At 40.5% G+C, this 16523-nt stretch overlaps 1 protein-coding gene across 5 annotated transcripts in view; it reads right to left on the reverse strand.

Moving 5' to 3' along the window:
* CALD1 (caldesmon 1) overlaps positions 1-16523 on the reverse strand; it is a 198109-nt gene that overhangs the window by 5263 nt on the left and 176323 nt on the right. For all 5 annotated transcript variants that reach the window (XM_050915442.1, XM_050915438.1, XM_050915440.1 and 2 more), the window contains 6 exons: positions 13796-14051; positions 12061-12201; positions 4776-4819; positions 4603-4681; positions 2213-2350; positions 1120-1215 (listed from right to left, as the gene is read on the reverse strand). In XM_050915442.1, coding sequence (XP_050771399.1) covers positions 1120-1215; positions 2213-2350; positions 4603-4681; positions 4776-4819; positions 12061-12201; positions 13796-14051 — 754 coding nt within the window. The remainder of the gene's footprint in view (positions 1-1119; positions 1216-2212; positions 2351-4602; positions 4682-4775; positions 4820-12060; positions 12202-13795; positions 14052-16523) is intronic.

Raw genomic sequence — 16523 nt, forward strand, 5'->3', positions numbered from 1 at the left:
AAGAAGAACAGGAGGAGGGCAGGTTCCTTCAAGCAGAGATATTGAAAGAAGAAAGAACAATCTATTGAGAAAGAGGGAAATGAAGACAGATAGAAACAGTTGCCTGAGGGGAAAACAAGAGGTTAGTTTTACATTATCTAAAGGGTGCAACTTAAAAGAAAGAGAGGAAAATCTGGAGGCAGATTCTGTGCTGGTTTTCAGTGGTTGTGATTAAATACAGTGACCATAATGACTTCTTTTGTTTTTATATTCATACAGACAGATCCATAAGGACACAATCTCCATGTAGCTACCAGTAAATACTGACATTAGGGACAATGCTGCAAATTTCAAGCTTCTCTTTGGGACAAATAGGAGTGTGAATTGAGAAAGCATTTTTCAGGCTGCACCTTTTATAAAGGGCAAGTGGACTGGCAGAAAAATGCTACACAAGGATATGGGAAGAAACCAGTTCTTTAATAAAATCCCAAAGTTGAATCATTAACACCATGAGTGATGCCCTGCTGTTCTCCAATATGGACACCTACAGCTCCAGTTCCTTATCCCTACCCTTCCCCACCCCAAAGTTACTTGTTTCTGCTCCTTCCCACATCCACGCTGCTGCTTCCCACGCTCCCAGCTTATTACTTTGATAGCATTTTCTGCTCTGATTCTTGCTGAAGTAATGGGCATGATAAAGGGCCTTCATTAGAAATGACATTTAGGCTCTTAAAGGATTGAAGTATTTCAGTTCTGTTTAAAAATATACTTGGAAGATTTTTACAGGGCGAGGGCCACAGCACAAGTGTTTCATCCAAGGTCTACGGCTGGTAATTTCTAAATTAACGGTAGGCCTTTCACAGGTGGTAAATTAATGTCCTTCTCTATCAGAGAAGTGCTTCTCCGAACTCTGTCTTTTTAGAGCACCCCTAAGCTTTAAGGTGAGAACTGCCCTGTTTCATGTTCCCCTTTTCCGACTACCCAGGAGTCAGCAGCCAGAGGGCCTCTGCGAGCTCCCAAGAGAGGACATGCAGCAAGGTTCCTCCAAAGACCATCAGCTGGTTGAGGAAGCACTGTCACCACCTCTGCCCCAGGAGAGAACCCACCTACTGAAGAGATGGTTGTTGCAAGTTTACTTACAGAAGGTTTTGGAGCAGGTGATTTGTTGCTCTCTGGGGTCTTGGTTAACCACTCATTGATACGACTGGAGACACCAACCTTCAGTCCAGCAGTTTCCTGCAAAATAATAAAATCTAATCAGAAGACTTTCAGAAGAGCTTTTGCTATGTTTTCCACAGTTTAGATTTAAAAAAAAAAAAAATCCAAGCCTGAGTTTAATATAGAGATCCTCACTGAGACTATGGCTAGCTAAGAGTCATCCTGTGCGCTCGGAAGATATTGTCCCTATGAACTACACAGCACTACCACCTTCTAGTTTTCCATAATGATAAATGTGGGCTGACAAAATCATTTCCATTTTAGTGCTAATCCAGGAATAAACGTTAGACATAAACCTGCTGTTTCTGTCATAACACTAAACTCCAAGGAGAAAAAAATCTTTAGCCTAAAAGAAGGAGAGACACCAGTCTAAGTCTACATTTTTGTTTTGTTAAACTAAATTTTTTCAAAAAAGAACATAATAGAGGAGTTAAGTGGCCTAAAATTTAAATCATTAAAAAAAAAAAAAATCTTTAAAAGGTTAGAACAAAGTACTGAAATTTCGTGGCTATGTGTAATAACCCCCTTCAATCCATGGCTCAGTTTTTTGGCTATGATGAATGCTCATCAACTCACATCAACTTACAGAAAGGGAATGTTGCCTTAAGGATTTATGTAGAAAAGTTAAAGGTCTCACAAATGCTTCTATGCATTATCTATAAAACATCATCATTATCTTGCCTATTTAATCCTTCTCTGTCCCTCAAAAGAATCTTTCCCAACACAAAGAATTTCTTTGTACTCCGCTTGAACTACCCAGATATATTTGTCTAAGATATCTGATGTGGCTCTGGAATGTCTCATAACTTAGCTCAGTATGTCACTAAATTCTTCCGTTATACTCAATATTGCAGCCACACAATTTTGTGGGTTTCTGAGGACCTCAGGATCCTTTGGGATATTCTTCACCAGTGATGTCAACAGGAGCAGCCAGGCTTACTCATAGGAACATGAATGGCAAGGTCAGGTCCATAACATAATTCTTTATAATCACTATGTAAAATTAAACACATACCTTATTTGGTGTTCCTGTCCCAGAGGGTGATGAAAAAACATTCCCTTTCTCCCACATGCTCTTGATATTACGGACACCCTCGGCTGGAACAGGAAGGTCGGAGGCTGCTGGCTTAGCTGGTCTTGCAGCCTTTGTGCCCTGCAGAAGAATTGAGGCCAGTTGGTTTTTGGCATTAAGAGCTGGAGTTGCAGGGTGGTTTGACTCTGAGGCAGTGCTGGGGAATGCAGCAGTTGTAAATGGTTCTAGCAATGATCATGCAAAGACGGAACGGAGTACCCAGCTCAAGAGGTGCCACTGAGACTCTCCCCCTTTTGATTTGCAGTTGCACCCTTGATGCAACCAGCTATGAAAACTGCAATCACTTAGATTTTTGCATTTGTTACATTGCTAAAGCTTGCCATGGCAAACCATAGCTCTGCACACAACTGCTCCAAGGCTTTAATTTGTCCTCTTTCAAGTCTTAGCACCTGCATCCTGTAAGCATGGCTCTTGCAGGGACACAGCTAAGGAAATCCTTATGCGGAGGCAGGGGAAAAAGGCTGCTCTGTCATTCAGCATCAGACTCTGCTCCATCTGTCCCAGACAACTTAACCTCACAACTTGGGATTCCAGGGGTAAATTTCAGCAATTACAGTATATTTGGAATGAGGTGGTTTTTTAAAAAGTGGGGGATTGGGGTTTTTTTGGCAGTGTGTCTTTTGCATGGTTACCAAAAACACTGGACCAAACTCCTCCCGTTCCTTCTTTTCAAAACTCTTCTATATTTTACATAACACAGATTTGAGGAGAATAAGAACCTGTACAAGCTGAGGCTTTGCCTTTCTAGTTGCAAAGCAAGTCAGATTTGGCAACTTTTGGAAAAATCAGAAACTCAGCAAAGGAATAATTTCAGGTCAGATGGGAGCTGTATATAGCTGTGAAGCTGCACTGCCTGCCTCTTGCCGTAGAGCTATGCTTTTTAATATCTAAGTGCAGCATAAAGACTCAGGACCTCAGCACAGCCCTACTGAAAATACTGGAGAACCTAATATAAGCTGGTGGGTGGGCTGGTCCAGTGTTTATGGGTTGACAAACCCTGACTTCACTATTGCATAAACTTCTTATGACAGACAGAGCTGTACCTCCAACCTATCCACTCTCTTTAAGGAGTTTAACACCAAACCCCAGTGCCAAATTAAAGCCCTTGGTCACTCTATGGTGGTTATGTCTCATCCAGAAAAGGTGCAGAGTGAAGCAGAAGGACAGAAGCTGTATGCTCCTGCTTTGATGATATGGGGACTACTGGGTGCCATGCTAACGTTCACCTGTAATGGAGGGGTTTGAGCTACCTTCAGCTTGACATAGGTGCTGGAAGCAAGCCTGAGCCTTCAGCACTGTCATGCATGTTCATGGGGAACAGACACACGGTATAAAACTCTCTGGCACTGACAGGCTTCCTAGCAGAAAGGTTAAATGGACAGCAGTCACAGAAAAAAGTCTTTGTTAATTGATCTTTAATTACTAAAGTTTCCCTTAAGTTAAAGGATAATAAAGCCTAATCAATTAATACCTTATTGGAATACCATGCTTAGACTCTATATGTGAACAAGAGGAGAAAAAAAATCCAGCAGGGAATGAAGAAGTGCTAGACCTTAATCACAGCTATCAAGATAATACTCCCTTTTATACTATTCTATTCCCATGACACTTACCAATCCAGTCCAGTTGGCCTGCTATATTAACCAGTAGCTTTCACATTGCCTGTACTCACTGATTTATAAAAACAGCTAAAAAAAAAAAAAAAAAAAGCAAACACCTATTTTTCCTTGGACTATGAAAAGAAAAAGCCCTCAATTCTGGCTTCAAGGCACATTATTAGCCACTACTTGTCAAAATCACCTGGTGTCAAATTCTGCATTTTATTTTGATTCTGTTTTTTCTTTGTCATTACTTAACTCCCTAGTTCACTAAAGTGTCTTTCTTTGCCAAGGAATTTCACTCTGAAGTGGCAGCCAGCAACACAGGCCCAGTTCCTTACTCTCCTAAATAAGCTGCTAAGTCAGTTTTGCTCTGGATGACTATCAGCTATCTGCTGATAGTACTCTCATCAGCCAAGAAGAGGATGCGACTGTCACTCAGATGCTGACTGAGTCCTTCAAGAGCTACTCCGAGCTTACAAAGCAGACAGAGTAAATTGCAACATGAAAGGGGAGACATGAATCTGAGGTTTTGTTTAGATGTGTATCTAGATGTTGGTTATAGGTGTGCCTCAAGCATTTTGTTCTTGAAGTCACATTAAAAAAGAATTTCTGATCAAAATTCCCTGCAATTCTTGAACAGTAAAACATAGGCTGATTAAAGTCCCAAAAGCCATTAGTAACTAGAGCCATCATGACCTGGAATTAACTTACCTCAATTGCACTAGTGTATTGCTCAAGTCTACTGTCAATCTTTGAGACAACTGCTGTCGTGTGGGTGGGTTTCATACCACTGTAGGAAGTAGGAAAAAAAGAGAGAAAGCAATTATTATTCCCTCCAATTAAACACTGCTGTTTTGACTGAACCTACTGTTTTATTGCTTTACCTCTTCTGAGCGGATTTGTTCAAAAATTCTGCTCGCTCTTCTATCTGGAAAACAGATAAACAAGAGCTATAAGTTTAAAGTTAATAAAAAGGCAGCCTGTACAAGGCCAGGCTAAAATGTCATTTTAAATGACAAAAGGTCAATCTGAAAGAGATGCATTCCAACAGAATTCACCACAGACACACACAGAGGTTTTATAGTTAGGAGCCTATTATGCTACAGATTCATAAAGGTGGATATATTTTCTGCATTAATATTTGCATTCTGCATATTTCTTCAGTGCCTCATTTGTAACAAGAGAATAAACCACCAATACAGAAAGGAGAAAAGGGAACAAGTTCATCTTATGAAAAGGGTTGATATTCACAAAATCTATGTCAAATTTCCTCATATCTCCCACATAAAAGCAAGTATGTATCTCTTGAGACAGACAGCAAATTTAATAAAGTTTTTCTGAGTTGAGACATCAGACTAGGCCAGGTTTGGAGCTCAGCCACATACCCTATCTCATGCATCTTTTCACAGGACACTGACAATTTAATTTGAGCTCCAAAAAACCAATCAGTCTGTACTCTGCTCGTGTTCAACCAGGGTCACTGCTGAGTCAATATCTACCAGCTGTTACTATACAAACTGGTATCTTACATTTCATCATTATTTTCTACTCTGTGTATAGGAAAATATTGTAATTTTTCCAGGGAAAAAGAATCATGGAGGTCTCATAAGACTTATGCCAAATCTCTCAATAATTTGAAAACAAAGACTCCATCCCTGAACAAAGTTTTAAAACATTTCACAATGGGAGGGGGCGGCCTATTTGCATTCTGGGTCAAGAAATACTTTAATCCAACTTCCTGTTCCACTTCTTGTCCCAGGCTCTATGGTTTCACTTAAGAGTAAAATATACACAAGCAGCTCCAGGGGATAGAAATGACTATTAATCAGCCTGGCTGGATTCCTGGGGATTCCCTGGCCTCAGTATGGGTTGTCCATTTTCAAGTTACTTGAACAGTGACTGCTGTGGCATTCTTGCCTTTAAAATAAGGCAATGACAGCCATTCCTTTAAATGGTTCTCCTCGGTGCCCTTACCATCCAGGCTGTACCAGAATACTAAATCCCACAGCAATCCCATCAAAGGGCATGCATGTTTTATTTCTCAAGCCCACACAAGCAAAAACTCAGGCAGTTCGCTTCAGTGCAGAATTTGCCAAACAAGCTCACTGGAGGAACTCCAGCTAGCATCAATCCAGCTCAAAGGCACCTCTAAAGCTCTAAAAAAATACATATACAATTTACAGAGTAATTTACATGAACAATTTTAGTTGCCAATATATGATCTAAATACAGTCCTGAGTGGAAAGATGGGCTTTGCTCGGACATGTACCAACTGTTTCAATGCACTGTTGTCACAAGGTGGCAGCAATACACCAGGCAGGAGCTGAACAGCCATGCACACCCACACGGGTCCGGAGCTGCGGCTCTTCCTCTGCCAGCCTTAACAATTTAAAACTTAGTTTCACCCAGAGGAAATACAGTCGGCATTGCCATAAAAAGATCAAGTAAATTATTTGATTAAAAGTGACTAAACAGATCTACGATGGTAACTTAAAATACCTCACGTCTCCTCGACTATGGTATAGCAGGAAAAGTTTCCCACCTTGCTGATTTCTGGGTCATAACCAGCAATGCATCAAAATGATGAGTTATACCAACAAAAGCCACTGGTTTCTCCCCTGCTCTCTATGAACGGGTAATTCCCCAACTGCATCAGTGAAACCCTGGCTGGCAGCAAGGACAAACAACATGGACCATCTCAAAGAACCAGGACTCAAGGTAAGCATCTAATAATTAATTTACAGCATCTTCTAGTTCAGATGAACTGAGAATCCACTTGAAATCTTACAAAAGGGACAGATCTCAAAAGATGCTAACAGTAGACTCTTTATAGTCTTCCTGTGTTCAGGAAGGAGAGATGTTTCTACAGAGCAGGAAAACCTGGCTTCATTAGGCACTGGTGTAAGAGGGGGATAAGCTGGGGGGAAGATGGACATGTATTCTTGGGGTTGTAGTAAAAAGACATGGGATCATTCTTCACCCGCTGGAAACAGCGGTTCTCAGAGCACCTGCTGTGGCATCAGGAATAAGTCGGGGATTGTTCAGAACAGGAGAGTGAGGAAGCAAACCAGAAAATAAGTTAAACAGGAAAGCAGAGTTAGGAAGCGATCCTCAGAGCTGAACATGGTCCTCTTCCTGAGGAAGCAGGTGCCTTGTGTGGATGGATAACACGTTTTCTGCACATTTATATGAGAATTTGTTCTAGAGCATCTTCCTCAAAACACAGTATGCATGAAACAGAAGCATACATTGAATGCACTTAGAGCAAACACACCTGTATATACATGTGTATTCAACATATAGGCCAAATACATTTAGACTGCACAGCAACATCTAAAGGTCATTTATCCACTGCACACCACACAAACTCCATGCAAAGAATTTAAAATGTTTGGCACATACAGTAAACAGTATTACAAAATAGATCTGTAAGAGAAACAGGCAAAGCAAGGCGGTTAGCCCAAAATGCAAGATATTTCCTCAATTTGAGACCAGGAAATGAGAATAATCTTTTTTCTGCATTCATTTTAACAGGGTCTTGTTAAATAGCTTGGACTATGTTTTGTCACCGTGGAATACTTCCCAAAGCCTCTGACACAGAACACACACGCACTTCAAAATGTCAACCTGCCGGCCTCTAATTAAATTATGACCAGAGAGAAAGAACACAGGATCTCAGGCTGCAATTCTCCCACCTAACCTTAGTTGCTTGAAAGTTAAGCATTTAGTCAAAATTACTCATTTTAGTTCCCTCTATAGTCAGTGGAGAGGCAGAGGAGCTCACCTCACCCTAGGAAAGGTGGGACTGCCTGTCCACTGAGGGTGGCTCTCGCTCTATTAACTACCAAAGGAGCTTAGATTAGACAACAAAATGCTTAGATGGACACCTACCCTTCTGCTGGTAAAGTCAGATGAAATTAAATCAACGGACATAAATCAAAACCATGCGGATTCTCACGCCTGATTAGGGCCTTACTCAATGGGGTCAGCACATACAGGTGGCAAGGAATAAATTAAGCAAGATGTTATACAGAGATATATGTATGCATTTATCCACATTCAATATTATATAGACATGTTTTGTTCACTGATTGTGCAAGAAATGTCTTGCCTACTAAAAATGCGGTTAAAGTGTGGGTGTCAAAGTGCACTGTCTTCCGTCTGTACGTTCTCCAAGAACAGAAACAGAATGGAAGAGGAATGAGTTAACACACAATTTGAGCCAATGACTTGGGAAACCAAAAACATCTAGATATTCCCAGTAAAACTTGTTTCATACAAAGGTATTAAATGATTCTTAGGAATTTTAAACTGTGTATTAGATATTACGTGACAGAAAGTGTTGTAAACTGATACATAGAAAAGCTCTTCTCAAAAAATGGGTCAAGGAGGAAAGGGAATAAGAAATGCACACAGAAAACAGAAATCTCTGTATTATAATTTTGCCTCATACCCAACAGCTGAAAGAACCTAGTGGAAATCCATTTGGAGTGGTAGTCCCTGGGAGTAAAGTGGCTTCTCCTTATCCTCCCTGAGTGGCTCAAGCGCTCTTTTGCTTCATTAAGCACAGTTAGGCTTTTTCCTGCTGTCAGCAGCATCTGTGCAGAGTGCACCAATTTACTGCAGTTTACCTGCCAGACTAGAGTGCTGCCATCAGCATCAAAGATGGGGGAAAAACAAATGTCACAAATCCTGTTCTTACCACTCTCTATCTTCCCTCTGCTGCAAGAGTAGCTCATCTAGGAAGAACTGATTGTGTGGAGCCTAATTCTTTCCAGTCACTGCTCCAGCTGTCAGGCATTGAGAGCAATAATGAGATAGGACAAGACAGGTCTTTAAGGAAAGAAAAAAAAAAATCTTAAGCCCTGAAAAGTCCTATCTTCTGGCTTAGCTGTCAGCATTGCCTTGCAGAGAGTACGGGCTGCCACATCAGCCTGTGTTTCCCAGGAGACATTTTCTGCAAAGACAGGAGATATCCCAGGCTCCCAGCCTCCTGCCATTGCTTCCTCCCCTCAATGCCTAACTGCTTTTGCATTTCTGTAGTGGTGGAGCTCACCCCCAAGAGGAGACTTAGTATTGAAATATCCTGTTCTCACCTGATTAACCTAGAGAATAGTTATACAAGTCAATAACACTCCTTCCCAAAGAAAACATGAGGAATGAACTTGTCTAAAAAGGAAAATGAACAAAGATTATGCAGGAAATCTCATTCTTCTACCGCAGCACCATTTGTGTGAACTAAACTAGGGAAAGCATGAGCTAGAGAGGGATGGGAGAACAGCAGAGGTTGTTCCAGTCTTTGTCCTTATTAAAAAAAAAAAAAAAGAGAGAGAGGGCAGAGGTTGAACAAAGGTTTGTACTGCTGCTACTGCCCACAGGGCACCACCACCAGCCCTGAGAAATCCAAGCTGCTTCTGTCCCTGAGCTAGTGATGAACTTGGCCTGTATTACTTCGCATGCTTTGTCTTCACTGTTCCCTCTGAAAGGACCAGCCCTCGTGCTGTCACTGGGAGGACTCCATGCTGCCATAGTAGTTCTGCTGAAGTAGGGTCTCAGGTTTCAGGGAAATACTGTATTTAACAGTTAAAACAACAGGAGTTGTCAACACTGTGTAGGCTGTGATTTATTAGAAGCCAGACTAGACAATCACAGTAGTTCTTTCTAAATATAAGCATGTATGTATATTATGTCTGTGTTTGTACACGTACATTTATAGATGTGCATCCACGAGCCATGTAATACATGGAGATGAGTTGCACATCTCAGTCTCTCAATTCGGAGTCTGCATGTCATGCTAGTCCATGCCCTGCCTGATGGACAAATGCAGTGTCCGTAAGATGGTAATATGCCACGCTGCTTTTCAGTTTAGCTCCCTTCTTTCCTTTGTTCTTGTAGTTCACTTGGTAAACAGCATGCCTTACTTTCCTTATCTAAGTCACTTCCAGGAACTCCTTTTTCTTCCCAAAAACTTAGCACTTCAGGAAGGACAAGGAAGGAGAAAAAGATGCTTTGCCAGATTGTGATCTAGGAGAAGTCAGAATGTGCACATTCATCATACAGTATTTTAATACTGAGCCTCCCTTTTTTCATTATTAATTCCAACCGCCCACCCACAATTGTGCATTTAGGGTTCTCACATGACTCATGACACATCTAAGCAGATGATACATTCATCAAGGGAGAAAATATGTGCCAGATGCTTTACAAGTCAAAAGATAACTTGGGCAGTGCATAACAGGCAATAAGAAAGCTGTGTACCAACCAGGTTAGACCAGCCTGAGAAGTCCGTCCAAATGAAAGGTAACAAAATACTCTGTCTTCTAAAAACTGGAGTTTCACATCAAATTTGACATCAGGTTATTAAAATGAGATTATTCTCTCCTCAGCTATTGAGTACAGAAGGCCAAGAAACAGTTCAGGGTGTGAAGTTGAACAGCATTACATATCTACTCTGGCCACCCACAGACACTGGACTGGAATATGTACAGTATCACCAATTTCTCAGAGAGAGGAACAGAGAAAGAGAAAAAATGTGTACAGAGTTGCATATATGAGTTTTTGTAACAAACAACTTCTACCTAACAAGCCATAAAAATCAGCAGCAATTATCCTCATAAAAAAACCTGGACCTTGGATGCTTAATGACAGTTGGAGAATTCCAGCTTTCCTCTAAAAATACACTTAGTAGAATGGTGTAGCATCAGTCCAAAAGCTCTCTGAAAGCTATTAACCTCCTGCCAAATCCAGTGTTTTTTCCCACTCTCACCAAAATTATGATCTATACTTTCTATTATGTGTTTTCAAGTATCATTTCCTCTCTTCTGAGTCATCTGTGAACTAAAGCTCCAAATGTATGTCATAAAAGGCATCTCAATAAACAGAAAGAAGAAAGGGAAGCCCTCCCAGGAGGGCTAGGAAGAAGCTGTACATTTATAGTGTCTGTTATTGACATGGTCTTCTGCAACCGAAATAGCAAGACCAGGTTTACCTAATAGGAGCAAGTTGTGAAGCTTGGCAATCTTCGTTTACAGCTGTATGTATTCTGTCCCTGTATTTCGGGTTCAGATGTGTCTGAGAAGTCAAAGGCAAGTCCAGTCAAAAGCATTTGGACACTGTATTTGCTAGAACTGGACCCAAAACAGTACAGGGCTGAAGCTCCAGATCAGTTCAAAGTGTAGCTCTCCATGAGCAGAAATGTAATTTTGACCAAATGTAGTTTATCACTCAACAAATACAGTTCTCAATCCCATGGAGATTCACTTTGTGGTGCAATGAGCTCCTACCTGATAACCTCCTGCCTGGTTCTTTTCTCTCCTAGTGCCCACTAAGGGGACTTTTTTGACAAACATTTTTGGATTCTTAAATGACTAATGACACAAATGAGAAAAGGAAAAGATAGTTGAAAACAATTAATAGATCTGTAGTTTGAGCTTGAGCTGAGAAAGCAACTGGACTGAATACCAAAATAAATTTCCCAATAATTTCAGTGGGGCCAGGATTCCTCTTCCATGCTGAAAGGCCATTTAATTGATTTATCTGACTTCCAATATAATATAGGCCACAGAAGACCACTTAGAAATTCCTGCAGCAACAGAAGCAGTTTTTTTCCCTGTTATGTAAGAAAATGAAATCCAGCCCAGTACTTCTAGCTGTTCTTTTTAGGGGGCTTAGACATAAGCTAGAACTCCCATATGGGGCAGTTTCCATTAATGATGATTAGGCTGAATATGCTTAAAGACAAAGTAATCTGGCAAGGAAGAAAGTAATTGTGAATGTGGAAGGAGAGAGAGAACATTTGTGATCTTTATCTACTCCAGTTCACAAAGCACTCTTATAATAAATTAACATCATTGAAAATCAACACAGTAATACAGCTCTAAGTTTCCAAAATAATTTTGTCTTGACGGTGAAGATCCTTTTTGAACATTTTTTATCAAAAAGAACAGGTAACTCCCAGTCTAGACTCTATTTTTAGAAAGGATCTCTAATTTTCAATCATCCCAATGAATGAAGTCTTTCATCTAAAAGTTTCAGGCTAAGGTCTATTTCAGAGCATTGTCCCAGGTCTGATTTCACATATTTCCACACTGCTTTGGTGTTTGGCTGTTCGTTTGGACCGCAACCTCCATTACTTTTTATGTACTATATAGATGTTAGTGGGGAGGTTACCTTGAGAGATGAACCTTTAGGACTGAAACACTTAAATGGCTTCTTGTCTTCAGATAGGCCATCTTCTGGCATCTTTTGACGTTTCTCAGCAGCTTCAGCCCTTCTCCTTTCAATTTCTTCCTTCATCCTCCTCTTTTCCTCCTTAAAAAATACAAATGGTCACTTATTCTTTCAGAAACTACAACACCATTACAGGGCTTTGCAGTCCTGCAAACATTTACCAGATTTTCTGAGAACAGATTTTTATGCCAGTCAAAAAATTCAGTGGCCTATCTGAAATCTAGCAACATATTGCTGCTAATCCATTGCAATGTTAAGGAAGCAGGGAAGACAGCTAGTCTGTGCTGCTTTAGTGTCTCCTCACAGTGAGGTCACCAGATTTATTGCCATATAGTGCCACTTAGAGGAAAAAGCACATTTCTAAAAATACCCAAATTCAGTTTCTCTGTATCCTCATGTATCATCTTCATACTGTTCTTCTGTCCATCTACTCTGGCACTTGTTGGGCCAAGGTTAATACTTCACAAGGAAACATCAATAGGTGCCCGAAAAAGTGAAGATTAAATGTTTACAATTTTCCCTCCAAAGAGATAACGTGAGTTTTTACTTCATAAGCTACAAGTCAAACCAGAAGCCCTCAAAGCACAGCCATTGTGAGTGCTGACCAGCAGGGTCTGACCAGCAAGGTATTGTGCAATCTCAGCATCTATTGAGTATTCAGCTGCCAAACAGTATTATTATTCATCTACCATTTGTTTTCCAAACAACTAAGATTCTTAAATGATGCACCAGAGATTTGGAAATCCTATTTATAGAGTCCCTTGGCAGAGGAAGTACAAGCAAACAGATGTGCTTGGGTACTCAATATATAAATAGACAAGAATATCTTCCTAATGAGATCTAGCCCATCATAACTATATATAACATTAGCATTCCAGCTCATCTGCAGCAGACAAATTTTGACATGAGCTTTGTAATTCAATTTTTGTAATGTCAAAAAGACACCCCAAATAAATTAAGAACTGTGTGGCTGTAACACTGCCCCCAACATTTTGCATCCCCAAGAAGATAAGAAATTCGCAACTATTGCAGATGAAATCCTGACTCATGAAGACATATATTAGAGCCCTGTCTTTCCTGAGCCTAGAACTGTAATGTTTCTTTCTACCCTGGATGACTGCATGTTTTACCTCGGATCCTCACTAGAGCATCTATGTGATGTGGTCACTTGATATCAGATATGGCATACTTGCAGGTAAATCCAAAGGTTAGAAAATGGGGTGATTTTAATGCTGGGTAGCATATTTGAAATCAAGGTCTGTTGCGACAGACCACCTCCTGACAGACACTAAGAAACAGCGATGCCCAGAAGAGCACGCAACCCAGAAGGCCCAGATAAAGGGTGCAATTTGAAGCAAAGTCACAGCAGCAATTCCCCATACAGCAACATCAGATCCAAGAAGGAGAAGCACACTTTGGCCTGTATGCTTGGATTTGGTCTTACCTTCCTTGTTACACACTCCTTCCTCACCTATAAGCCAGTCTCCCGTGGCCTCATTCTGCCCTTTTGTTAAATACAGACCCATCGACCTCCAGCCCCACCAACTTCTTTGCCTAAAATTGTCTGTGCAGACACTGCTCTAAAGAGTTATCAACTAACGCAAAGCTAGTGGAAGTAAAGTAGTAACAACAAGGGAATAAAAACAGAGTGCAATTTTTCATATTTTACACTTACTTCCTCTCTGGCTTTTCTCTCAGCCTCCTCCTGCTTCTTCTTCTGCTCCTCTTCCTCCAGGATTTTCCGGCGCTCTTCCCGCCTTTTCTTCAGTTCGTCCAGCTCTGCCACCGCCTCCTGCTGCTTCTCCCTCAGCTTCTCAAACTCCTCGTTCTCGCCTCGGCGACGGCGCTGATCTTCTAGCCGCTTTCCAGCCTCGACCTGAGACCCCCACTTCGCTTCCTCGGCATTTGCAGTCCCTTTCAAATTGGAGCGGCTGGGAAAGAAATGAAAGGGAAGGTGACGCACCACGGGTTTTCCCTTCCTGGCCAGAGCCACCCGCTGCCACGCGCTCACCAGCAACGTGAGAGCCTGGCACTCAAAGATATGCAAACAAAGCAATGGAAAGCCATAACTACCTCCTCTCTTTTGATTTTAAATTAGATAAATTTACATATAAAAAACTCATAGCAAAAATTATGCTATGTTCTGTGTAATAAAAGAAGCACTAATCCTTTGCTTTCAAAGGCAAGCATTTTTTATAAACTCTCTAGAAAAAGACAAGCATGTTTGGGGAGAGAACAAATTACTTGACTTGGGGAAAACAGAAGGAAATAAGAGGAGAGAGAATCTTACAGCTTCAACAGTGTTTTAAAAACCTAAAAAGGTTCCTATCTCATCTATAACACCTGTCACTAATTCTCCCAGCCTGTATGAACAGAAAGGTTCATCAGATCTTTTGCTGACATTTTCCAGGGAAAGTATGACTTTTTATTAAGGAACTGGAAATTATTTATTAATGGCAACTTTCCACAGGAGAAAAACATAGGTTTTCCAACCAGCTGTAATATATGAGACAGAAATAAAGAATACCAAAACAAAAAACCAAAACCCAAAGAATTTGCATAGGTGAAGTACATACTTTCAACAGAGTCAGATAGCATCAGCTAGTTAAACAATTACCACACCAGCGTTTAGACAAATGTCAGCTCCCTGAGTGCATTTAATATTACTGCTGACAAGGAGATAGGTACCTAAGAGGTATCAGTGTACTATTGACAAGAGACAGAAAGGGAATGTACTTACTGGATTTTTAAAAAAAAACTTTCTGCTCTGTTCTGTTGGCATTTAAAAGACGTGAATATTAATGACTTCGTTACTGCAACCAGAGTGTTGTAGAGTATAATACTACAAGACGGTACAAATCAGCATTCCAACAATAACAATAACTGTTAGAGACTATCAGATTAGAGATGACAACATGAAGAACAAATATCATATAAATTTGCAGTTCAGTGAATCACACCCAATCCTGCATAGTTGCTCTTCATTCACATAGATGCCTCATCTAGATGGAGTTAACCATATAAAACAGGCTGTAGGACCAGAGCTGAATTATCTGTGGTTTCAATATCACGATAGAATCTACTAACACAGAGTTCTCTGCCCCCACATGATCTTACCAAATTGAATGAAATTCCATTCTAGCACGGCATGCATGACTTAGGAATTGTATCATTAAAAAACATACGGCAAAACAGCATAACCAAACTGATGCTATTATGTGAATTCAGCTGCTGTACTTCATCTGTGCAAGTTCAACACTAAAGCAGTAGGACTGGGCACTTATTTTGCAATGTGTTTACCTGGTTTTAGAAAGTCTTTTGTATGCAAGAGTGTAACATCACAAAGCAAAGCTAAAAAAAAAAAAAAAGTCCCAGAGGTCTGTGAACTGTACCCCCAGTACATTCTCATGCCTGATTTTCTAACCTAGAGTTACAAGTACATAATATATATTTCCCTAATATCACCTTATCACAATCCTTTTCTGCTCCAGGCCCTACTCCTGAATGTGTTTTTGCAGTGGAATCGCTGAAAGCATGAAACTAGAACCACAAGATCACCCTCCACCATAAAGGTCAAGTTAATGTAAGTGGTCATGAATAAGAGCTTGCATCAGGTAGTGATGCCTAATTAAAAAAAGGAACCTATGCTTTTTTAATGAAAAATACATACACAATTAACTAAAGCATTGTGAGGAAACATTGGAAACTTTATTTGACTTTTCATTTAGCCCATTCAAAAACAAAGTGAGGACCAATACCCGAGGTGTGAAGTATGATTTTGGATTTATGCAAACTGAAATACCTCTGATTCAGTTTGCAGAGGTGCTGAGAACCCAAAATGTTCCATAAGCCTCTATAAGGCACTAAGTATTTCTAAGGATCCAATGCATCTGTCCTGCACAGGCCATGAGAAATCCCTGGCCATTTTAAGGCTTTCCTGCTTCATTGCAAGGTTGTAGCCTCTATAGCAAACATCCCAGGAACCTCACTAATTTTTTTTTTTTTTTTTTCTTCCCTCTTGGTCTCTGAAGTCTGTGTTGCCAGCCCACCCAGACCTGCAAGCTTTGGGCCCAAAGAACATGCAAGAGGTCACTTCTGATAAACATAATGACATTCCTAGCAAGGGCAAATACTCAGCCCTCAGAATTAAGAGAACTAAGAACATAATATTTGCAAAGATTCTCTTAATAAATAGCCACTCTGTTTTATATCAGCACAGAAGAAACGTTAGTCCTCAGTGACTTCAGTGCAGATAGCCTCAATGAAATTAACAGCTATTCTCAGCTTTCAATTGATAAAAGCCAAAGGTAGAATCTAGTCTTAACATTTTTGTTGGGAGGCCTCAGGTGACTATTTTGTCCTCCTTACAAAGAAGGACGTTTAAAGTTTCTAGCTTATTTTAT

The sequence above is a fragment of the Gymnogyps californianus genome, chromosome 1 (genome assembly GCF_018139145.2).
Source record: "Gymnogyps californianus isolate 813 chromosome 1, ASM1813914v2, whole genome shotgun sequence".
Classification (NCBI taxonomy): Eukaryota; Metazoa; Chordata; class Aves; order Accipitriformes; family Cathartidae; genus Gymnogyps; species Gymnogyps californianus.